Source organism: Nerophis lumbriciformis, linkage group LG26, assembly GCF_033978685.3.
Source record: "Nerophis lumbriciformis linkage group LG26, RoL_Nlum_v2.1, whole genome shotgun sequence".
NCBI lineage: Eukaryota > Metazoa > Chordata > Actinopteri > Syngnathiformes > Syngnathidae > Nerophis > Nerophis lumbriciformis.
In genome coordinates, this window is record NC_084573.2 from 4,661,909 (window position 1) to 4,685,000 (window position 23,092).

The window sequence follows — 23,092 nt, forward strand, 5'->3', positions numbered from 1 at the left end:
ATTTCTTTTTGCATTTTTTATTTATATATTTTTATTTTTATTTATATATATATATATATATATATATATATATATATATATATATATATATATATATATATATATATATATATATATATATATCTTAATTTATTTTTGAATACATTACATTTAATTAGATGTTTCCCAAATATGTCGGAGAATTTAACTGCATATCTACCTGTAACTCCAAATAACCAAACAAAGGCAATATACACTTTTTAGTCAATTACTGTACTTGGCACTATAACTGTATATGTCACCCCATGTGTCTCTATACATATTATAAATAATGTACACAGAGGCAAAATGTTAAAAAATGATGTGAATTTATTTAAAAAAATATTTGTATTAATTGTTTTCCATTTTATTTTTTTAATACATTAAATTTAATGAGTTTTTAAAAAAAAAATATTTATTTAGTCAAGTACTGTACTTGGCACTATAACTGTATATACCACCCTATGTGTCACTGTAAATACTATAAATAAACTACACAAAGGCAAACAATAAAAATTATGTGAATTTTTTTTAATAATAATTGTATTATTTGTATTTTTACAGGAATTTATTTTTTAAATACATTAAATTCAATGTTGTTTTTTCCCATATGGTTTCTATTCAATTAAATGACACTGTATGTGTCACAATAAACACTCCAACTAATCCCCACAAAGGGCAAATGTTGTTAAAAACATTTTAAATAATTGTATTACTTGTTTTCTATTTTTATTTAATTTTTTAAATACATTCAATTAAATGTTTGTGTTTTTATATGGTTTCTATATGACCCCATATGTCACTATAAATATTACAAATCATCTACACAAAGGCAAACGTTAAAAAGTATGAGATTTAAAAAAAATTTTTTTATTATTTGTATTTCTACTGTAATTTATTTTTTAAATACATTCAATTTAATTTTCTTCTTTCCTTTATGATTTCTATTCAGTTATATGTCAACCCATGTGTCATAATAAACACTCCAAATAATCTCTACAAGGGCAAATGTTGAAAATGATGTGAAATTATTTTTGAAATAATTGTATGAATTGTTTTTATTCTATTTTATTAAATACATTAAATTCAATGTTATTGTTTTTCCCTTATGATTTCTATTCAATTATATGACACTGCATGTGTCACAACAAATATTCCAAATAAAGAAAAATGTTGAAAATGATGTAAATGTATTAAAAAATAATTGTATTAATTGTTTATTACATTGTATTAAATACATTTAATTCAATGTTTTTTCTTGTATGGTTTCTATTGGATTTTAAATAATTGTATTTTATTTTTTAAATACATTCAATTAAATTTTTGTGTTTTTATATGGTTTCTATTCAATTACATGACCCCATATGTCACTATAAATATTACAAATAATCTACACAAAGGCAAATGTTGCAAATGATGTGAATTTATTTAAAAATAATTATATTAATTGTTTATTGTATTTTATTAAATACATTCAATTCAAGGTTGTTTATTTCCCTTATGATTTATATTCAATTAGATGCAAATGTATTTAAAAATAAATGTATTAATTTATTTTATTTTATTAAATACATTTAATTCAATGTTGTTGTTTTTTCCCATATGGTTTCTATTCAATTACATGGCCCCATATGTCACTATAAATATTAAAAATAATCTACACAAAGGCAAATGTTGCAAATTATGTGAATTTATTTAAAAAGTATTGTATTAAATGTTTATTTAAATGTTTATTGTATTTTATTAAATACATTCAATTTGATGTTGTTTATTCCCCCTCATGATTTATATTCAATTATATGACACTGTATGTGTCACAACATATTTTCCAAATAATAAAAATAATGCAAATGTATTTAAAAATAATTGTATTAATTAATTTTATTTTATTGAATAAATTAAATTCAATGTTGAATTTATTTTTAAAATAATTGTATTATATTTTATTAAATAAATTAAATTCACCGTTGTTTTTTCCCATATGGTTTCTATTCGATTTTAAATAATTGTATTTTATTTTTTAAATACATTCAATTAAATGTTTGTGTTTTTAGATGGTTTCTATTCAATTACATGACCCCATATGTCACTATAAATATTAAAAATAATTTACACAAAGGCAAATGTTGCAAATTATGTGAATGTATTTAAAACTAATTGTATTAAATGTTTATTGTATTTTATTAAATACATTCAATTCAATGTTGTTTATTTCCCTCATGATTTCTATTCAATTAGATGACACTGTATGTGTCACAACAAATATTCAAAATAAAGACAAATGTTGAAAATGATGTAAATTTATTTAAAAATAATTGTATTAATTTATTGTATTTTATTAAATAAATTCAATTCAATGTTGTTGTCTTTTCCCATATGGTTTCTATTCAATTACATGACCCCATATGTCACTATAAATATTAAAAATAATCCACACAAAGGCAAACATTGCAAATGACGTGCATTTATAAAGTAAATTAATGTATTGATTGTTTATTGTATTTTAATAAATACATTCAATTCAATGTTGTTTATTCCCCTCATGATTTCTATTAAATTTTGTGACACTGTATGTGTCACAATATATTTTCCAAATAAAGACACATGTTGAAAATGATGCAAATTTATTTAAAAATAATTATATTAATTAATTTTATTTTATTGAATTCAATGTTGAATTTATTTTTAAATAATTGTATTATTATATTTTATTAAAAAAATTAAATAAAATGTTTGTTTTTTCCCATATGGTTTCTATTCAATTTTAAATAATTGTATTTTATTTTTTAAATACATTCAATTAAATGTTTGTGTTTTTAGATGGTTTCTATTCAATTACATGACCCCATATGTCACTATAAATATTACAAATAATTTACACAAAGGCAAATGTTGCAAATTATGTGAATTTATTTAAAAATAATTGTATTACATGTTTATTGTATTTTATTAAATACATTCAATGTTGTTTATTCCCCCTCATGATTTGTATTCAATTATATGACACTGTATGTGTCACAACATATTTTCCAAATAATAAAAATAATGCAAATGTATTTAAAAATAACTGTAATAATTAATTTTATTTTATTGAATAAATTAAATTCAATGTTAAATTTATTTTGAAATAATTGTATTATTATATTTTATTAAATCAATTAAATCCACCGTTGGTTTTTTTCCATATGGTTTCTATTCGATTTTAAATAATTGTATTTTATTTTTTAAATACATTCAATTAAATGTTTGTGTTTTTATATGGTTTCTATTCAATTACATGACCCCATATGTCACTATAAATATTAAAAAAATAATCTACACAAAAGCAAATGTTGCAAATTATGTGAATTTTTTAAATTAAAAATAATTGTATTAAATTATTTAATTTTCTTGAATTAAATTCAATGTTGTTGTTTTTTCCCATATGGTTTCTATTCAATTACATGGCCCCATATGTCACTATAAATATTACAAATAATCTACACAAAGGCAAACGCTGCGAATGATGTGCATTTATAAAATAAATTATTGTATTAATTGTTTATTGTATTTTAATAAATACATTCAATTCAATGTTGTTTATTCCCCTCATGATTTCTATTAAATTTTATGACACTGTATGTGTCACAACATATTTTCCAAATAAAGACACATGTTGAAAATGATGCAAATTTATTTCAAAATAATTGTATTAATTAATTTTATTTTATTGAATTCAATGTTGAATTGATTTTGAAATAATTGTATTATTATATTTTATTAAATAAATTAAATAAAATGTTTGTTTTTTCCCCATATGGTTTCTATTCGATTTTAAATAATTGTATTTTATTTTTTAAATACATTCAATTAAATGTTTGTGTTTTTATATGGTTTCTATTCAATTACATGACCCCATATGTCACTATAAATATTAAAAAAATAATCTACACAAAAGCAAATGTTGCAAATTATGTGAATTTTTTAAATTAAAAATAATTGTATTAAATTATTTAATTTTCTTGAATTAAATTCAATGTTGTTGTTTTTTCCCATATGGTTTCTATTCAATTACATGGCCCCATATGTCACTATAAATATTACAAATAATCTACACAAAGGCAAACGCTGCGAATGATGTGCATTTATAAAATAAATTATTGTATTAATTGTTTATTGTATTTTAATAAATACATTCAATTCAATGTTGTTTATTCCCCTCATGATTTCTATTAAATTTTATGACACTGTATGTGTCACAACATATTTTCCAAATAAAGACACATGTTGAAAATGATGCAAATTTATTTCAAAATAATTGTATTAATTAATTTTATTTTATTGAATTCAATGTTGAATTGATTTTGAAATAATTGTATTATTATATTTTATTAAATAAATTAAATAAAATGTTTGTTTTTTCCCCATATGGTTTCTATTCGATTTTAAATAATTGTATTTTATTTTTTAAATACATTCAATTAAATGTTTGTGTTTTTAGATGGTTTCTATTCAATTACATGACCCCATATGTCACTATAAATATTAAAAAAATAATCTACACAAAAGCAAATGTTGCAAATTATGTGAATTTTTTTATTAAAAATAATTGTATTAAATTATTTAATTTTCTTAAATTAAATTCAATGTTGTTGTTTTTTCCCATATGGTTTCTATTCAGTTACATGACCCCATATGTCACTATAAATACTACAAATAATCTACACAAAGGCAAATGTTGCAAATTATGTGAATTTATTTAAAAATAATTGTATTAAATGTTTATTGTATTTTATTAAATACATTCAATTCGATGTTGTTTATTCCCCCTCATGATTTCTATTCAATTATATGACACTGTATGTGTCACAACATATTTTCCAAATAATAAAAATAATGCAAATGTATTTAAAAATAATTGTATTAATTAATTTTATTTTATTGACTAAATTAAATTCAATGTTAAATTTATTTTGAAATAATTGTATTATTATATTTTATTAAATAAATTAAATTCACCGTTGTTTTTTCCCTATATGGTTTCTATTCGATTTTAAATAATTGTATTTTATTTTTTAAATACATTCAATTAAATGTTTGTGTTTTTATATGGTTTCTATTCAATTACATGACCCCATATGTCACTATAAATATTAAAAAAATAATCTACACAAAAGCAAATGTTGCAAATTATGTGAATTTTTTTATTAAAAATAATTGTATTAAATTATTTTCTTTTCTTAAATAAATTAAATTCAATGTTGTTGTTTTTTCCCATATGGTTTCTATTCAATTACATGGCCCCATATGTCACTATAAATATTACAAATAATCTACACAAAGGCAAATGTTGCAAATTATGTGAATTTATTTAAAAATAATTGTATTAAATGTTTATTGTATTTTATTAAATACATTCAATTCGATATTGTTTATTCCCCTCATGATTTCTATTCAATTATATGACACTGTATGTGTCACAACAAATATTCAAAATAAAGACAAATGTTGAAAATGATGTAAATTTATTTAAAAATAAATGTATTAATTTATTGTATTTTATTAAATAAATTCAATTCAATGTTGTTGTCTTTTCCCATATGGTTTCTATTCAATTACATGGCCCCATATGTCACTATAAATACTACAAATAATCTACACAAAGGCAAATGTTGCAAATTATGTGAATTTATTTAAAAATAATTGTATTAAATGTTTATTGTATTTTATTAAATACATTCAATTCGATGTTGTTTATTCCCCTCATGATTTATATTCAATTATATGACACTGTATGTGTCACAACAAATATTCAAAATAAAGACAAATGTTGAAAATGATGTAAATTTATTTAAAAATAAATGTATTAATTTATTGTATTTTATTAAATAAATTCAATTCAATGTTGTTGTCTTTTCCCATATGGTTTCTATTCGATTTTAAATAATTGTATTTTATTTTTTAAATACATTCAATTCAATGTTGTTGTCTTTTCCCATATGGTTTCTATTCGATTTTAAATAATTGTATTTTATTTTTTAAATACATTCAATTAAATGTTTGTGTTTTTATATGGTTTCTATTCAATTACATGACCCCATATGTCACTATAAATATTAAAAATAATTTACACAAAGGCAAACGTTGCAAATGATGTGCATTTATAAAATAAATTATTGTATTAATTGTTTATTGTATTTTATTAAATACATTCAATTCAATGTTGTTTATTCCCCTCATGATTTCTATTAAATGTTATGACACTGTATGTGTCACAACATATTTTCCAAATAAAGACACATGTTGAAAATGATGCAAATTTATTTAAAAATAATTGTATTAATTAATTTTATTTTATTGAATTCAATGTTGAATTTATTTTGAAATAATTGTATTATTATATTTTATCAAATAAATTAAATACAATGTTTGTTTTTTCCCATATGGTTTCTATTCGATTTTAAATAATTGTATTTTATTTTTTAAATACATTCAATTAAATGTTTGTGTTTTTAGATGGTTTCTATTCAATTACATGACCCCATATGTCACTATAAATATTAAAAAAATAATCTACACAAAAGCAAATGTTGCAAATTATGTGAATTTTTTTATTAAAAATAATTGTATTAAATTATTTAATTTTCTTAAATTAAATTCAATGTTGTTGTTTTTTCCCATATGGTTTCTATTCAGTTACATGACCCCATATGTCACTATAAATACTACAAATAATCTACACAAAGGCAAATGTTGCAAATTATGTGAATTTATTTAAAAATAATTGTATTAAATGTTTATTGTATTTTATTAAATACATTCAATTCGATGTTGTTTATTCCCCCTCATGATTTCTATTCAATTATATGACACTGTATGTGTCACAACATATTTTCCAAATAATACAAATAATGCAAATGTATTTAAAAATAACTAATAATTAATTTTATTTTATTGAATAAATTAAATTCAATGTTAAATTTATTTTGAAATAATTGTATCATTATATTTTATTAAATAAATTAAATTCACCGTTGTTTTTTTCCATATGGTTTCTATTCGATTTGAAATAATTGTATTTTATTTTTTAAATACATTCAATTAAATGTTTGTGTTTTTATATGGTTTCTATTCAATTACATGACCCCATATGTCACTATAAATATTAAAAAAATAATCTACACAAAAGCAAATGTTGCAAATTATGTGAATTTTTTTATTAAAAATAATTGTATTAAATTATTTAATTTTCTTAAATTAAATTCAATGTTGTTGTTTTTTCCCATATGGTTTCTATTCAATTACATGACCCCATATGTCACTATAAATATTAAAAATAATCCACACAAAGGCAAACGTTGCAAATGACGTGCATTTATAAAATAAATTAATGTATAAATTGTTTATTGTATTTTATTAAATACATTCAATTCAATGTTGTTTATTCCCCTCATGATTTCTATTCAATTTTGTGACACTGTATGTGTCACAACATATTTTCCAAATAAAGACACATGTTGAAAATGATGCAAATTTATTTAAAAATAATTGTATTAATTTATTTTATTTTATTGAATTCAATGTTGAATTGATTTTGAAATAATTGTATTATTATATTTTATTAAATAAATTAAATTCACCATTGTTTTTTCCCATATGGTTTCTATTCGATTTTAAATATATTGTATTTTATTTTTTAAATACATTCAATTAAATGTTTGTGTTTTTATATGGTTTCTATTCAATTACATGACCGCATATGTCACTATAAATATTTAAAAAAAAAATCTACACAAAAGCAAATGTTGCAAATTATGCAAATTTTTTTTATTAAAAATAATTGTATTAAATTATTTAATTTTCTTAAATTAAATTCAATGTTGTTGTTTTCCCATATGGTTTCTATTCAATTACATCACCCCATATGTCACTATGAATACTACAAATAATCTACACAAAGGCAAATGTTGCAAATGATGTGCATTTATAAAATAAATTATTGTATTAATTGTTTATTGTATTTTATTAAATACATTCAATTCAATGTTGTTTATTCCCCTCATGATTTCTATTAAATTTTGTGACACTGTATGTGTCACAACATATTTTCCAAATAAGGACACATGTTGAAAATGATGCAAATTTATTTAAAAATAATTGTATTAATTAATTTTATTTTATTGAATTCAATGTTGAATTTATTTTGAAATAATTGTATGATTATATTTTATTAAATAAATTAAATAAAATGTTTGTTTTTTCCCATATGGTTTCTATTCGATTTTAAATAATTGTATTTTATTTTTTAAATACATTCAATTAAATGTTTGTGTTTTTATATGGTTTCTATTCAATTACATGACCCCATATGTCACTATAAATATTAAAAAAATAATCTGGCAAATGTTGTGAATTAATTTAGAAATAATTGTATTATTTGTTTTATTTCTATTTTTTTCTTTCTATATAATGCTCGGTTTTCCCCTCATATGGTTTCTATTTAATAAAATGACACTGTAGGTCACAATAAACACTCCAAATAATTTAAAATATTTTTAAAATAATTGTCTTACATGATATTTTATTTTTGAATACATGAAATTGTCATGTCTGTGTGATCATGTTTTTGTTTTGGTCATGTTCGTTTTGGGTTTTGGACTTTTTGTGCACTTTTGTTTTGTCACCATAGCAACCATTAGTTTTCACCTGTCACGTCACGCACCTGTTTCACGTTTTGAGTCACGCACCTGCTTTCACTAATCATGTCCATAGTATTTAAGTTCATTCTTTTCAGTTTGTCATTCTGACGACATCCCACAATTATGCTTTACACACTCTTCATCTTCTAAGATCCTGCTTCATGTCCCTTGTCAAAGTAAGTTTTTGTTCCATGTTTATAGTCTTTTTGGTTTCATAGTTTGTTCTCCGCCATTGTGCGTGTTTTTCGTTTGTACTTTTTTGCTATAGTCTTTTGGTTTCATAGTTTATTCTCCGCCACTGTGCGCGCTTTTCGTTTGCACTTTTTTTCGATATATTAAATAAATCATGTACCTTCATTCCTGTCTCGCCCGTGCCAACTTTCCATTGCATCCCGGAAAAGCAAACACCCAAGATCAAGTCATGACAGTAGGTCGTCAGCATGACAAACTGAAAAGAATGAACTTAAATACTATGGACATGATTAGTGAAAGCAGGTGCGTGACTCAAAACGTGAAACAGGTGCGTGACGTGACAGGTGAAAACTAATGGTTGCTATGGTGACAAAACAAAAGTGCACAAAAAGTCCAAAACCCCAAACGAACATGACCAAAACAAAAACATGATCACACAGACATGACAGAATTTTTAAAATGTAATAAATGGGTTGTACTTGTATGGCGCTTTTCTACCTTCAAGGTACTCAAAGCGCTTTGACACTACTTCCACATTTACCCTTTCACACACACATTCACACACTGATGGAGGGAGCTGCCATGCAAGGCGCTAACCAGCAGCCATCAGGAGCAAGGGTGAAGTGTCTTGCTCAGGACACAACTGTCATGACTTGATCTTGGGTGTTTGCTTTTCCGGGATGCAACGAAAAGTTGGCACGGGCGAGACGGGAATGAAGGTACATGATTTATTTAATATATCAAAAAAGGTAGAAAAGCGCCATACAAGTACAACCCATTTATTAAATTTTAAAAATTCTGTCATGTCTGTGTGATCATGTTTTTGTTTTGGTCATGTTCGTTTTGGGTTTTGGACTTTTTGTGCACTTTTGTTTTGTCACCATAGCAACCATTAGTTTTCACCTGTCACGTCACGCACCTGTTTCACGTTTTGAGTCACGCACCTGCTTTCACTAATCATGTCCATAGTATTTAAGTTCATTCTTTTCAGTTTGTCATTCTGACGACCTCTCCACATTTATGCTCTACACACTCTTCATCCTCTAAGATCCTGCTTCATGTCCCTTGTCAAAGTAAGTTTTTGTTCCATGTTTATAGTCTTTTTGGTTTCATAGTTTGTTCTCCGCCATTGTGCGTGTTTTTCGTTTGTACTTTTTTGCTATAGTCTTTTGGTTTCATAGTTTATTCTCCGCCACTGTGCGCGCTTTTCGTTTGCACTTTTTTTTGATATATTAAATAAATCATGTACCTTCATTCCTGTCTCGCCCGTGCCAACTTTCCGTTGCATCCCGGAAAAGCAAACACCCAAGATCAAGTCATGACAGTTGTGTCCTGAGCAAGACACTTCACCCTTGCTCCTGATGGCTGCTGGTTAGCGCCTTGCATGGCAGCTCTCTCCATCAGTGTGTGAATGTGTGTGTGAATGGGTAAATGTGGAAGTAGTGTCAAAGCGCTTTGAGTACCTTGAAGGTAGAAAAGCGCTATACAAGTACAACCCATTTATTAAATTAAAAAAATTCTGTCATGTCTGTGTGATCATGTTTTTGTTTTGGTCATGTTCGTTTTGGGTTTTGGACTTTTTGTGCACTTTTGTTTTGTCACCATAGCAACCATTAGTTTTCACCTGTCACGTCACGCACCTGTTTCACGTTTTGAGTCACGCACCTGCTTTCACTAATCATGTCCATAGTATTTAAGTTCATTCTTTTCAGTTTGTCATGCTGACGACCTACTGTCATGACTTGATCTTGGGTGTTTGCTTTTCCGGGATGCAACGGAAAGTTGGCACGGGCGAGACGGGAATGAAGGTACATGATTTATTTAATATATCAAAAAAAAGTGCAAACGAAAAGCGCGCACAGTGGCGGAGAATAAACTATGAAACCAAAAGACTATAGCAAAAAAGTACAAACGAAAAACACGCACAATGGCGGAGAACAAACTATGAAACCAAAAAGACTATAAACATGGAACAAAAACTTACTTTGACAAGGGACATGAAGCATGATCTTAGAAGATGAAGAGTGTGTAAAGCATAATTGTGGGATGTCGTCAGAATGACAAACTGAAAAGAATGAACTTAAATACTATGGACATGATTAGTGAAAGCAGGTGCGTGACTCAAAACGTCAAACATGTGCGTGACGTGACAGGTGAAAACTAATGGTTGCTATGGTGACAAAACAAAAGTGCACAAAAAGTCCAAAACCCAAAACGAACATGACCAAAACAAAAACATGATCACACAGACATGACAGAAATAAAATGTTGTTTTTTTTTGCACATGTTTTTTTCTTAATTGGCTTATTTTGATGTCCTGGTTTAGTTGTGAGGTGGGCAAACTTTTAGAAGCAGAACAATGAAGACATTGTTAAATAAGTACAATAAACATTATTCATAACAACCTAACAAAGTGTTTATTAGCTGCTTTACTGATGATGTCATGTACTTTATTGCCGTCTCCTACCATATATCGTTTAATTGTGAGGGAAAGCAGAATCCCTTCATTAAACGTGATGAAAATGGGAGTGTGTTCCAGACACTTTTATCGCACAAATGATCTAGAATGGTAAAAATCCCCACACTTTATCTAATCAACTGCTGCGAGCTGATGAAGAGCGATGAAGAATAGTCCCCTGGTTCCTACACGTGTTTCCACTCAATAACGCCCTGCTCGGTGTCATAAATCAAGCTGAGCGCAGACGCGGGTTCACAGGGGGAATGAGCGGGAAAGAAGGGTCTGAGGTCATGGGAGGGCTGCGTCTAGAACATGAAGCATTCGGAATGTTCAGTCAAGCATCTGCTCTTATCTCTTCAAGCCTGCCTTCAAACCATGTCATCATTCCACTCTGACGTCAGTGTGGGTTGGTGGGGTGGGTGGAGGGTGGATAGGGGGTGTTCATTCCAGTGATTGGCAGAGCAAGATTCAAGTCTTTGGTGGCTTCAATGGTGCTCCCATTAAGTCAAATCTGTGATTGTGTCTTATAAATAGTCGAACAGTTTAAGAACAACGTTTCACAAAGTGCAATTGCAAGAAATTTAGGGATATCAACATCTACGGTCCGTAATATCATCAAAAGGTTCAGAGATCCTGGAGAAATCACTCCACTTAAGCGGCATGGCCGGAAACCGACATTGAATGACCGTGACCTTCCATCCCTCAGACGGCACTGTATCAAAAAACCGACATCAATCTCTAAAGGATATCACCACATGGGCTCAGGAACACTTCAGAAAAGCACTGTCACTAAACACAGTTGGTCGCTACATCTGTAAGTGCAAGTTAAAGCTCTACTATGCAAAGCGAAAGCCATTTATCAACAACACCCAGAAACGCCGCCGGCTTCTCTGGGCCCGAGATCATCTAAGATCAGAATCAGAATCAGAATCAGAATCAGCTTTATTGTCATTACGCAAGGTAACGAGATTGAGGCCATTCCATACAGTGCGATGTGTGCATGCTAGAAAAACAATGTGCAAATATATAAAAATATAAAAAATGTAGAAGTGCAATGAATATGGTGTGAAATGAATATATACATGAAAAAAAAACAAAAAAAAACAGGGTGGTTGGTGGAATGGGTTATTGCACCGAAGAGAAGGCAGTTATGAGGGACAATGGGGAAGTCCATTCAGGATGGTTATGGCCCTGGGGAAGAAGCTGTTCTTTAGCCTGTTTGTTTTGGTTTTAATGCACCTGTAGCGCTTCCCAGAGGGCAGCAGGTGGAACAGGTCAGAGCTAAGATGGACTCATGCAAAGTGGAAAAGTGTTCTGACGAGTCCACATTTCAAATTGTTTTTTGAAATATTCGACATCGTGTCATCTGGACCAAAGGGGGAAGCGAACCATCCAGACTGTGATCGACGCAAAGTTGAAAAGCCAGCATGTGTGATGGTATGGGGGTGCATTAGTGCCCAAGGCATGGGTAACTTACACATCTGTGAAGGCACCGTTAATTCTGAAAGGTACATACAGGTTTTGGAGCAACATATGTTATCATGGACGCCCCTGCTTATTACAGCAAGATAATGCCAAGCCACATTCAGCATGTGTTGCAACAGCGTGGCTAGTAGAGATGCGCGGATAGGCAATTATTTCATCCGCAACCGCATCACAAAAGTCGTCAACCATCCGCCATCCACCCGAACTAACATTTAATCAAAACCGCACCCGCCCGTTGTTATACATCTAATATAGACGATGCAAGGCATTAGTGAGGTTATAAAGCTTTTGCCTGTTAAAGAAAGGAGACTGATCCAATGTAGCAGAGACATTCAATGCGTGCCACGCTGTCACGGCCCAGACGCACACCAGTGCGCAATCATCTGGGAGCCGCGCTGAGCGCACCTCCAAGCGCGTGGAGGTGCGATGTCCCTCGCACCCGCGGCGGCTCCACCCGGGCTCGCGCCCGAGGCCTAGCCCTCGCGGCTCTCGCTGCCAGCGACGGCCGGGTATTTTCAGGGCTAGTTGATTCGGCAGGTGGGTTGTTACACACTCCTTTGCGGGTTCCGACTTCCATGGCCACCGTCCTGCTGTCTATATCAACCAACACCTTTTCTGGGGTCTGATGAGCGTCGGCATCGGGCGCCTTAACCCGGCGTTCGGTTCATCCCGCAGCGCCAGTTCTGCTTACCAAAAGTGGCCCACTCGGCTCACCAGGGTGAGCCCCACCCCTTTCGTGAGCGCACTGCGCGCGGAGTGACCCCTGTTACGCGCCCCCGGCAACGGGGGTGGCGGGCAGGTAAGCTGCTTACCTGCTGCGCGTGACGCCGGCCGCGGCGAAGGTGGACGAGGCGGGGTGTCGGTGCGGTGGGCGCGGTGGTGACCCTGGACGTGCGTTGGGCCCTTCTCGCGGATCACCTCAGCTACGGCTCCCGGTGGGGCCCTCTCGGGGGAAGGGGCCTCGGTCCCGGACCCCGGCGAGGCGTCCCTTCTCCGCTCCGTAAAAGTGTCCATCTCTTTTTTTCAACCGCCCGACCCGACCCGCGGATAAAATCTATTTTTTTTTTTATTTCAACCGCCCGATCCGCGGATAATCCGCGGACTCCGCGGTTGTGTCCGCAAACCGCGCATCTATAGTGGCTAGAGTGCGGGTACTTTCCTGGCCCGCCTGCAGTCCAGACCTGTCTCCCATCGAAAATGTGTGGCGCATTATGAAGCGTAAAATACGACAGCGGAGACCCCGGACTGTTGAACGACTGAAGCTCTACATAAAACAAGAATGGGAAAGAATTCCACTTTCAAAGCTTCAACAATTAGTTTCTTCAGTTCCCAATCGTTTATTGAGTGTTGTTAAAAGAAAAGGTGATGTAACACAGTGGTGAACATGCCCTTTCCCAACTACTTTGGCACGTGTTGCAGCCATGAAATTCTAAGTTAATTATTATTTGCACACAAAAAAAAGTAAGTTTATGAGTTTGAACATCAAATATGTTATCTTTGTAGCATATTCAACTGAATATGGGTTGAAAAGGATTTGCAAATCATTGTATTCTGTTTATATTTACATCTAACACAATTTCCCAACTCATATGGAAACGGGGTTTGTGTTGTTGGCAGTGCAGTGATGGGGTACAAAAAGGGGCGGAGCTAGAGACAGTGGGTGACCTCCAAGGTGTGGAAGCAGACAAGAAAGATGTCCTTCATGGTTGTCTACAAGAAACCACAATCTAGGCAAGCACAGACCTGTCGGGGCTCCTTGGCGTTGCAGGACTCCATCTTGACCTTGGACCCGGCTGTGAAGACCGTGATGGCCAGGCACAGGTCCTGCTGTCGGATCAGCGGCTCAATCAGTTCCCATCTCTGCAGAGGACATACCTTTTCTCTTTAGGTGACTCACACATGCAGAATGATCACATTGTGACTGCTTAAAGAGGATTCTAGTCTACATTTAAAGTGGACCTGTGATGGTTCTAGTCTACATTTAAAGTGGACCTATGATGATTCTAGTCTACATTTAAAGGGGAACTATGATGATTCTAGTCTACATTTAAAGGAGAACTATGATGGTTCTAGTCTACATTTGAAGTGGAACTATGATGGTTCTAGTCTACATTTAAAGTGGAACTATGATGGTTCTAGTCTACATTTAAAGTGGACCTGTGATGGTTCTAGTCTACATTTAAAGTGGAACTATGATGATTCTCGTCTACATTTAAAGGGGAACTACGGTAATTCTAGTCTACATTTAAAGGGGAACTATGGTAATTCTAGTCTACATTTAAAGTGGACCTATGGTAATTATAGTCTACATTTAAAGGGGATCTATGATGGTTCTAGTCTACATTTAAAGTGGAACTATGGAGATTCTAGTCTACATTTAAAGTGGAACTATGGTAATTCTAGTCTACATTTAAAGTGGACCTATGGTAATTCTTGTCTACATTTAAAGTGGAACTACGGTAATTCTAGTCTACATTTAAAGGGGAACTATGGTAATTCTAGTCTACATTTAAAGTGGACCTATGGTAATTATAGTCTACATTTAAAGTGGACCTGTGATGGTTCTAGTCTACATTTAAAGTGGACCTATGATGATTCTAGTCTACATTTAAAAGGGAACTATGGTAATTATAGTCTACATTTAAAGTGGACCTTTGATGGTTCTAGTCTACATTTAAAGTGGAACTATGGAGATTCTAGTCTACATTTAAAGTGGAACTATGGTGATTCTAGTCTACATTTAAAGGGGAACTATGATCATTCTAGTCTACATTTAAAGGGGAACTATGATGATTCCAGTCTACATTTAAAAGGGAACTATGATGATTCTAGTCTACATTTAAAGTGGAACTATGATGATTCTAGTCTACATTTAAAGTGGAACTATGATGGTTCTAGTCTACATTTAAAGGAGACCTATGCTGATTGTAGTCTACATTTAAAGGGGAACTATGATGATTCTAGTCTACATTTAAAGGGGAACTATGATGATTCCAGTCTACATTTAAAGGGGAATTATGGTCATTCTAGTCTACATTTAAAGTGGAACTATGATGATTCTAGTCTACATTTAAAGGGGAACTACGGTAATTCTAGTCTACATTTAAAGTGGACCTATAGTAATTATAGTCTACATTTAAAGTGGACCTTTGATGGTTCTAGTCTACATTTAAAGTGGAACTATGGAGATTCTAGTCTACATTTAAAGGGGAACTGTGATGATTCTAGTCTACATTTAAAGGGGAACTATGGTAATTCTCATCTCCATTTAAAGTGGAACTATGATGGTTCTAGTCTACATTTAAAGGGGAACTATGGTCATTCTAGTCTACATTTAAAGTGGACCTGTGATGGTTCTAGTCTACATTTAAAGAGGAACTATGGTCATTCTAGTCTACATTTAAAGAGGAACTATGCTGATTGTAGTCTACATTCAAAGGAGAACTATGAAGATTCTAGTCTACATTTAAAGGGGAACTATGCTGATTGTAGTCTACATTCAAAGGGGAACTATGATGATTCTAGTCTACATTTAAAGGGGAACTATGATGATTCTAGTCTACATTTAAAGTGGAACTATGGTGATTCTAGTCTACATTTAAAGGGGAACTATGATGATTCTGGTCTACATTTAAAGTGGAACTATGATGATTCTAGTCTACATTTAAAGGGGAACTATGATGATTCTAGTCTACATTTAAAGGGGAACTATGGTGATTCTAGTCTACATTTAAAGTGGACCTTTGATGGTTCTAGTCTACATTTAAAGTGGAACTATGGTGATTCTAGTCTACATTTAAAGGGGAACTATGATGATTCTAGTCTACATTTAAAGGTGAACTATGATGGTTCTAGTCTACATTTAAAGGGGAACTATGGTCATTCTAGTCTACATTTAAAGTGGAACTATGCTGATTCTAGGCTACATTTAAAGTGGAACTATGATGGTTCTAGTCTACATTTAAAGAGGAACTATGGTCATTCTAGTCTACATTTAAAGTGGACCTGTGATGGTTCTAGTCTACATTTAAAGGGGACCTATGATGATTCTAGTCTACATTTAAAGTGGAACTGTGATGGTTCTAGTCTACATTTAAAGTGGAACTGTGATGGTTCTAGTCTACATTCAAAGTGGAACTGTGATGGTTCTAGTCTACATTTAAAGTGGAACTATGATGATTCTAGTCTACATTTAAAGAGGAACTATGATGGTTCTAGTCTACATTTAAAGTGGAACTATGATGGTTCTAGTCTACATTTAAAGTGGAACTATGGTGATTGTAGTCTACATTTAAAGGGGAACTATGGTAATTCTAGTCTACATTTAAAGGGGAACTATGGTGATTCTAGTCTACATTTAAAATGGAACTATGGTAATTCTAGTCTACATTTAAAGGGGAACTATGATGATTCTAGTCTACATTTAAAGTGGACCTATGGTAATTATAGTCTACATTTAAAGTGGACCTTTGATGGTTCTAGTCTACATTTAAAGTGGAACTATGATTATTCTAGTCTACATTTAAAGTGGAACTATGATGATTCTAGTCTACATTTAAAGGGGAACTATGATGATTCTAGTTTACATTTAAAGGGGAACTATGGTGATTCTAGTCTACATTTAAAAGGGAACTATGATGATTCTAGTTTACATTTAAAGTGGAACTATGGTGATTGTAGTCTACATTCAAAGTGGACCTGAGATTATTCTAGTCTACATTTAAAGTGGACCTGAGTTTATTCTCGTCTACATTCAAAGTGGACCTGAGATGATTCTAGTCTACATTCAAAGTGGACCTATGATGGTTCTAGTCTACATTTAAAGTGGAACTATGGAGATTCTAGTCTACATTTAAAGTGGAACTATGATGATTCTAGTCTACATTTAAAGGGGAACTATGGTGATTCTAGTCTACATTCAAAGTGGACCTGAGATGATTCTAGTCTACATTCAAAGTGGACCTGAGATGATTCTAGTCTACATTCAAAGTGGACCTGAGATGATTCTAGTCTACATTCAAAGTGGACCTGAGATGATTCTAGTCTACATTCAAAGTGGACCTGAGATGATTGTAGTCTACATTCAAAGTGGACCTGAGATGATTCTAGTCTACATTTAAAGTGGACCTGAGATGATTCTGGTCTACATTTAAAGTGGACCTGAGATGAATCTAGTCTACATTCAAAGTGGACCTGAGATGATTCTAGTCTACATTTAAAGTGGACCTGAGATGATTCTAGTCTACATTTAAAGTTGAACTGCACTCAATAAAAAATACCAAGCAGCTAAAATGTGCCAAACATGGAAAAGTGTGGGAGTGTTTCACATTTTCCCATCATGCACTGTAATGAATGGGTGTGACATTTTCATTTTTAATAGCACCTGGATGTTTTTTATAATACCCAAAAAGTTCAGTGACTAGGTTGTGTTATTTGTGACCATGTCTGTTGACTTTTTGGGTTGGTTGCATTTCCCCCCCGCGCCATGACTAGGGAAGGTTGTTTGGTGTAGGTCTTACAGGTAAATGCGGTGCTGTTTTTAATTCAAAGCACAATTTATGGTCTTTGACCTGATCTACGGGAAGGTAGCACACCATTTTAACAATCTGATTGTCAGGTATTTGCAATACATTTAAATACACACCCCGGGTCAGACTAGCTCATAACGTATCGCGGGCTAAACTGAAGGCGCCGGCAGTTTGGACTACCTTAGCTTAAATTTGGCAAAAGAAAAGGACAATAAATGGAAAAAGCTCAAAGCAGAGAGCAAATAATTAGAATCCCCCGGTGGCGGATACCTGACCTGCGACTGGGGCCTGACGCCACCGACCCCCCTGCACTCCGCCAGTCCGAGGCCATCGGCTCCGCGGGTCTCCAGGCACAACGTTCCCTGCTTGAGGATGCTGGACACGGCCTCCTGCTCAGGAACCCTGGAAGGACAGGAGGAAGGCGACTCGGTAAATTGACCAAGTAACATTTCAGCGCATCCATCCATCCATCTTCTTCCGCTTATCCGAGGTCAGGAAGCAGGGAAGCCCAGACTTTCCTCTCCCCAGCCACTTCGTCCAGCTCTTCCCGGGGAATCCCAAGGCGTTCCCAGGCCAGCCGGGAGACATAGTCTACCAAACGTGTCCTGGGTCTTCCCCGTGGCCTCCTACCGGTCGGACGTGCCCTAAACACCTCCCTAGGGAGGCGTTCGGGTGGCATCCTGACCAGATGCCCGAACCACCTCATCTGGCTCCTCTCCATGTGGAGGAGCAGCAGCTTTACTTTGAGCTCCTCCCGGATGGCAGAGTTTCCCACCATATCTCTAAGGGAGAGACCCACCACCGGCGGAGGAAACTCATTTCGGCCGCTTGTACCCGTGATCTTGTCCATTTGGTCATAACCCAAAGCTCATGACCATGAGTGAGGACGGGAACAAAGATCGACCGGTAAATTGAGAGTTTTGCCTTCCGGCTCAGCTCCTTCTTCACCACAACGGATCGATACAGCGTACGCAATACTGAAGACGCCGCACCGATCCGCCTGCCGATCTCACGATCCACTCTTCCCTCACTCGTGAACAAGACTCCGAGGTACTTGAACTCCTCCACTTGGGGCAGGGTCTCCTCCCCAAGATGGCACTCCACCCTTTCCCGGGCGAGAACCATGGACTCGGACTTGGAGGTGCTGATTCTCATCCCAGTCGCTTCACACTCGGCTGCGAACCGATCCAGTGAGAGCTGAAGATCCTGGCCAGATGAAGCCATCAGGACCACATCATCTGCAAAACGCAGAAACCTAATCCTGCAGCCACCAAACCAGATCCCCTCAACGCCTTGACTGCGCCTAGAAATTCTGTCCATAAAAGTTATGAACAGAATGGGTGCCAAAGGGCAGCCTTGGCGGAGTCCAACCCTCACTGGAAACGTGTCCGACTTACTGCCGGTAATAAAGCGAAAATAGATGGTTCCTCTCAGAAGGTCCACAGTTGGCGTAGTGAGCACGCCACAAGGAGAACGCAGTCCTGATATCAGGCATGAGTCATCACCAAGCGCTGATTTAGGGCAACGTGACGCTAACATGCCAGGAAAAGAAGATCTAGTATCATCCAGAGTCTCTTTGTCTTTTTCAAATGAAGTCACCATCTCCAACCTAATGGATCCAGTGTGCGGAGACACATTGAGGACAGCGGGATGATTTATCTCCAGAACCTCCGTGGTGATCCCAGCGGAGCATCGTCAACAAACACAAGCCCATAAAAAGTTGGACTGAGACGTACCTCAGCTCAGGGTAGATGTTCTCCATGTACCAACGGAAGGGCTTGCAGTTCAGCTTCCGTCTCAGGGTCAGGCGGTCGGCAATGCTGCACCCGGGACCACCGTCAGGAGACAGGAAGAGAGCGTGAGGGATAAGATTGTAATACCCTTTCTAGGTCTATAATGCTGTATATGTTCTGTATCATGCACATCAACCTCCACCATGGCTCTGTCGTGTGATACGGATCTTCCCATGACCCAACGTCAAGTAAAGAAAGGTAAAGAAACAAGGCTTGTACAAATGGTATACCGCTACTATTAAGGTACCGCCGTACTAATGAATTAAAGAAGGTACTATACTGCCATTTTTTTACCCTGGACATGAGGCGCCCCGTGGTGATATTGTTGATACACGAGCATGTTGGTCAACACACGCAGCACTCGCAAGCAGAACCAATGTGAAGACAGAAGAGGGAGAACGGATGTGTTTTGGCTTACAAACTAAAGCTAAAGTAGGCGGAGCTATAAACACTGAAGCGCAGCTCTGCAAGCAGTGCTTTAAAACATAGCTAGTCCGCTGGGAGCTGGCTAGTCGCTGGCTAGTCATTATAGTAGCTGGCTAGTAACTGGCTAGTGGCTGGCTAGTAGCTGGCTAGTCTCTGGCTAGTAGTTACAGTAGCTGGCTTGTAGTTATAGTAGCTGGCTAGTAACTGGCTAGTGGCTGGCTAGTAGCTGGCTAGTCTCTGGCTAGTAGTTACAGTAGCTGGCTTGTAGTTATAGTAGCTGGCTAGTAACTGGCTAGTGGCTGGATAGTAGCTGGCTAGTCTCTGGCTAGTAGTTGTAGTAGCTGGCTAGTCGCCGGCTAGTTGTTATAGTAGCTGGTTAGTAGCTGGCTAGTCGCTGGCTAGTAGTTATAGTAGCTGGTTAGTAACTGGCTAGTCGCTGGCTAGTAGTTATAGTAGCTGGCTAGTAGTTATAGTCGCTGGCTAGTAGTTATAGTAGCTGGCTAGTAACTGGCTAGTAGCTGGCTAGTCGCTGGCGAGTCGCTGGCTAGTCGCTGGCGAGTAGTTATAGTCGCTAGCTAGTAGTTATAGTAGCTGGCTAGTCGCTAGCTAGTCGCTGGCTAGTCGCTGGCTAGTCGCTGGCGAGTCGCTGGCGAGTAGTTATAGTAGCTGGCTTGTCGCTGGCTAGTAGCTGGCTAGTCGCTAGCTAGTCGCTGGCTAGTCGCTGGCTAGTAGCTGGCTTTTTGCTGGCTAGTCACTGGCTAGTAGTTATAATAGATGGTTAGTTGCTGGCTAGTAGTTGGCTAGTACATGGCTAGTAGTTATAGTAGCTGGCTTGTTGCTGGCTAGTAGTTATAGTAGATGGTTAGTCGCTGGCTAGTAGCTGGCTAATAGCTAGCTAGAAGTTGGCTAATAGTTATACTAGCTGGCTAGTTGCTGGCTAGTAGTTATAGTAGCTGGCTTGTTGCTGGCTAGTAGTTATAGTAGCTGGTTAGTCGCTGGCTAGTAGCTGGCTAATAGCTGGCTAGTAGTTGGCTAGTAGTTATAGTAGCTGGCTAGTAGTTATAGTAGATGGTTAGTAGCTGGCTAGTAGTTGGCTAGTAGTTGGCTAGTAGCTGGCTAGTAGTTATAGTAGATGGTTAGTAGCTGGCTAGTAGTTGGCTAGTAGCTGGCTAGTAGTTATAGTAGCTGGCTAGTAACTGGCTAGTAGCTGGTTAGTTGCTGGCTCCTTGCTGGCGAGTAGTTATAGTCGCCGGCTAGTAGTTATAGTAGCTGGCTAGTCGCTAGCTAGTCGCTGGCTAGTCGCTGGCTAGTAGCTGGCTAGTCGCTAGCTAGTCGCTGGCTAGTAGCTGGCTTGTTGCTGGCTAGTAGTTATAGTAGATGGTTAGTCGCTGGCTAGTAGCTGGCTAATAGCTAGCTAGAAGTTGGCTAATAGTTATACTAGCTGGCTAGTTGCTGGCTAGTAGTTATAGTAGCTGGCTAGTAGTTATAGTAGCTGGTTTGTTGCTGGCTAGTAGTTATAGTAGATGGTTAGTCGCTGGCTAGTAGCTGGCTAATAGCTGGCTAGTAGTTGGCTAGTAGTTATAGTAGCTGGCTAGTAGCTGGCTAGTAGTTATAGTAGATGGTTAGTAGCTGGCTAGTAGTTATAGTAGATGGTTAGTAGCTGGCTAGTAGTTGGCTAGTAGCTGGCTAGTAGTTATAGTAGATGGTTAGTAGCTGGCTAGTAGTTGGCTAGTAGCTGGCTAGTAGTTATAGTAGATGGTTAGTAGCTGGCTAGTAATTGGCAAGTAGCTGGCTAGTAGTTATAGTAGATGGTTAGTAGCTGGCTAGTAGTTGGCTAGTAGCTGGCTAGTAGCTGGCTAGTAGTTATAGTAGCTGGCTAGTAGTTGGCTAGTAGTTGGCTAGTATCTGGCTAGTAGTTATAGTAGATGGTTAGTAGATGGTTAGTAGCTGGCTAGTAGTTATAGTAGATGGTTAGTAGCTGGCTAGTAGTTGGCTAGTAGCTGGCTAGTAGCTGGCTAGTAGTTATAGTAGCTGGCTAGTAGTTGGCTAGTAGTTGGCTAGTATCTGGCTAGTAGTTATAGTAGATGGTTAGTAGATGGTTAGTAGCTGGCTAGTAGTTGGCTAGTAGTTGGATAGTAGCTGGCTAGGGCTCCTAAATGTAAACAATGATGGATCTATCTAAATAACGATTGTAAGTTTGGAAGAAGGCAAGATTGTTTTATTTCATGTTCCTGTGCTATTAATGTTCATTTTCCCATGACCATGAACACACCGTGGCTGACGAGAAAGGGGATTGGACTTGGACTGGTTGTTAGCATAATATTGGCAAAAAAAATGTAAAAATAAACAAAACTGATTTCTCCTGGAGGCTACGATACATTACGTTACTTTAATTTGTTTTCAAGTAAAAATCATTTTTAAGGTGTGGCGGCTTTTATTTTGCCACGGCCGGTGGTGTTTATTTAAATATTGTAATGACGAGGCTCGAGCTGTCATCAAAGGTTTATCATTCTT

The 23,092-nt window shown here is 34.7% G+C and overlaps 1 protein-coding gene across 1 annotated transcript in view; it reads right to left on the reverse strand.

Moving 5' to 3' along the window:
* galnt16 (UDP-N-acetyl-alpha-D-galactosamine:polypeptide N-acetylgalactosaminyltransferase 16) overlaps positions 1 to 23,092 on the reverse strand; it is a 72,808-nt gene that overhangs the window by 4,982 nt on the left and 44,734 nt on the right. Inside the window, exons 12-14 of the mRNA XM_061987635.2 lie at positions 20,096 to 20,179; positions 18,635 to 18,761; positions 14,575 to 14,691 (exon numbers count right to left, since the gene is read on the reverse strand). Coding sequence (XP_061843619.2) covers positions 14,575 to 14,691; positions 18,635 to 18,761; positions 20,096 to 20,179 — 328 coding nt within the window. The remainder of the gene's footprint in view (positions 1 to 14,574; positions 14,692 to 18,634; positions 18,762 to 20,095; positions 20,180 to 23,092) is intronic.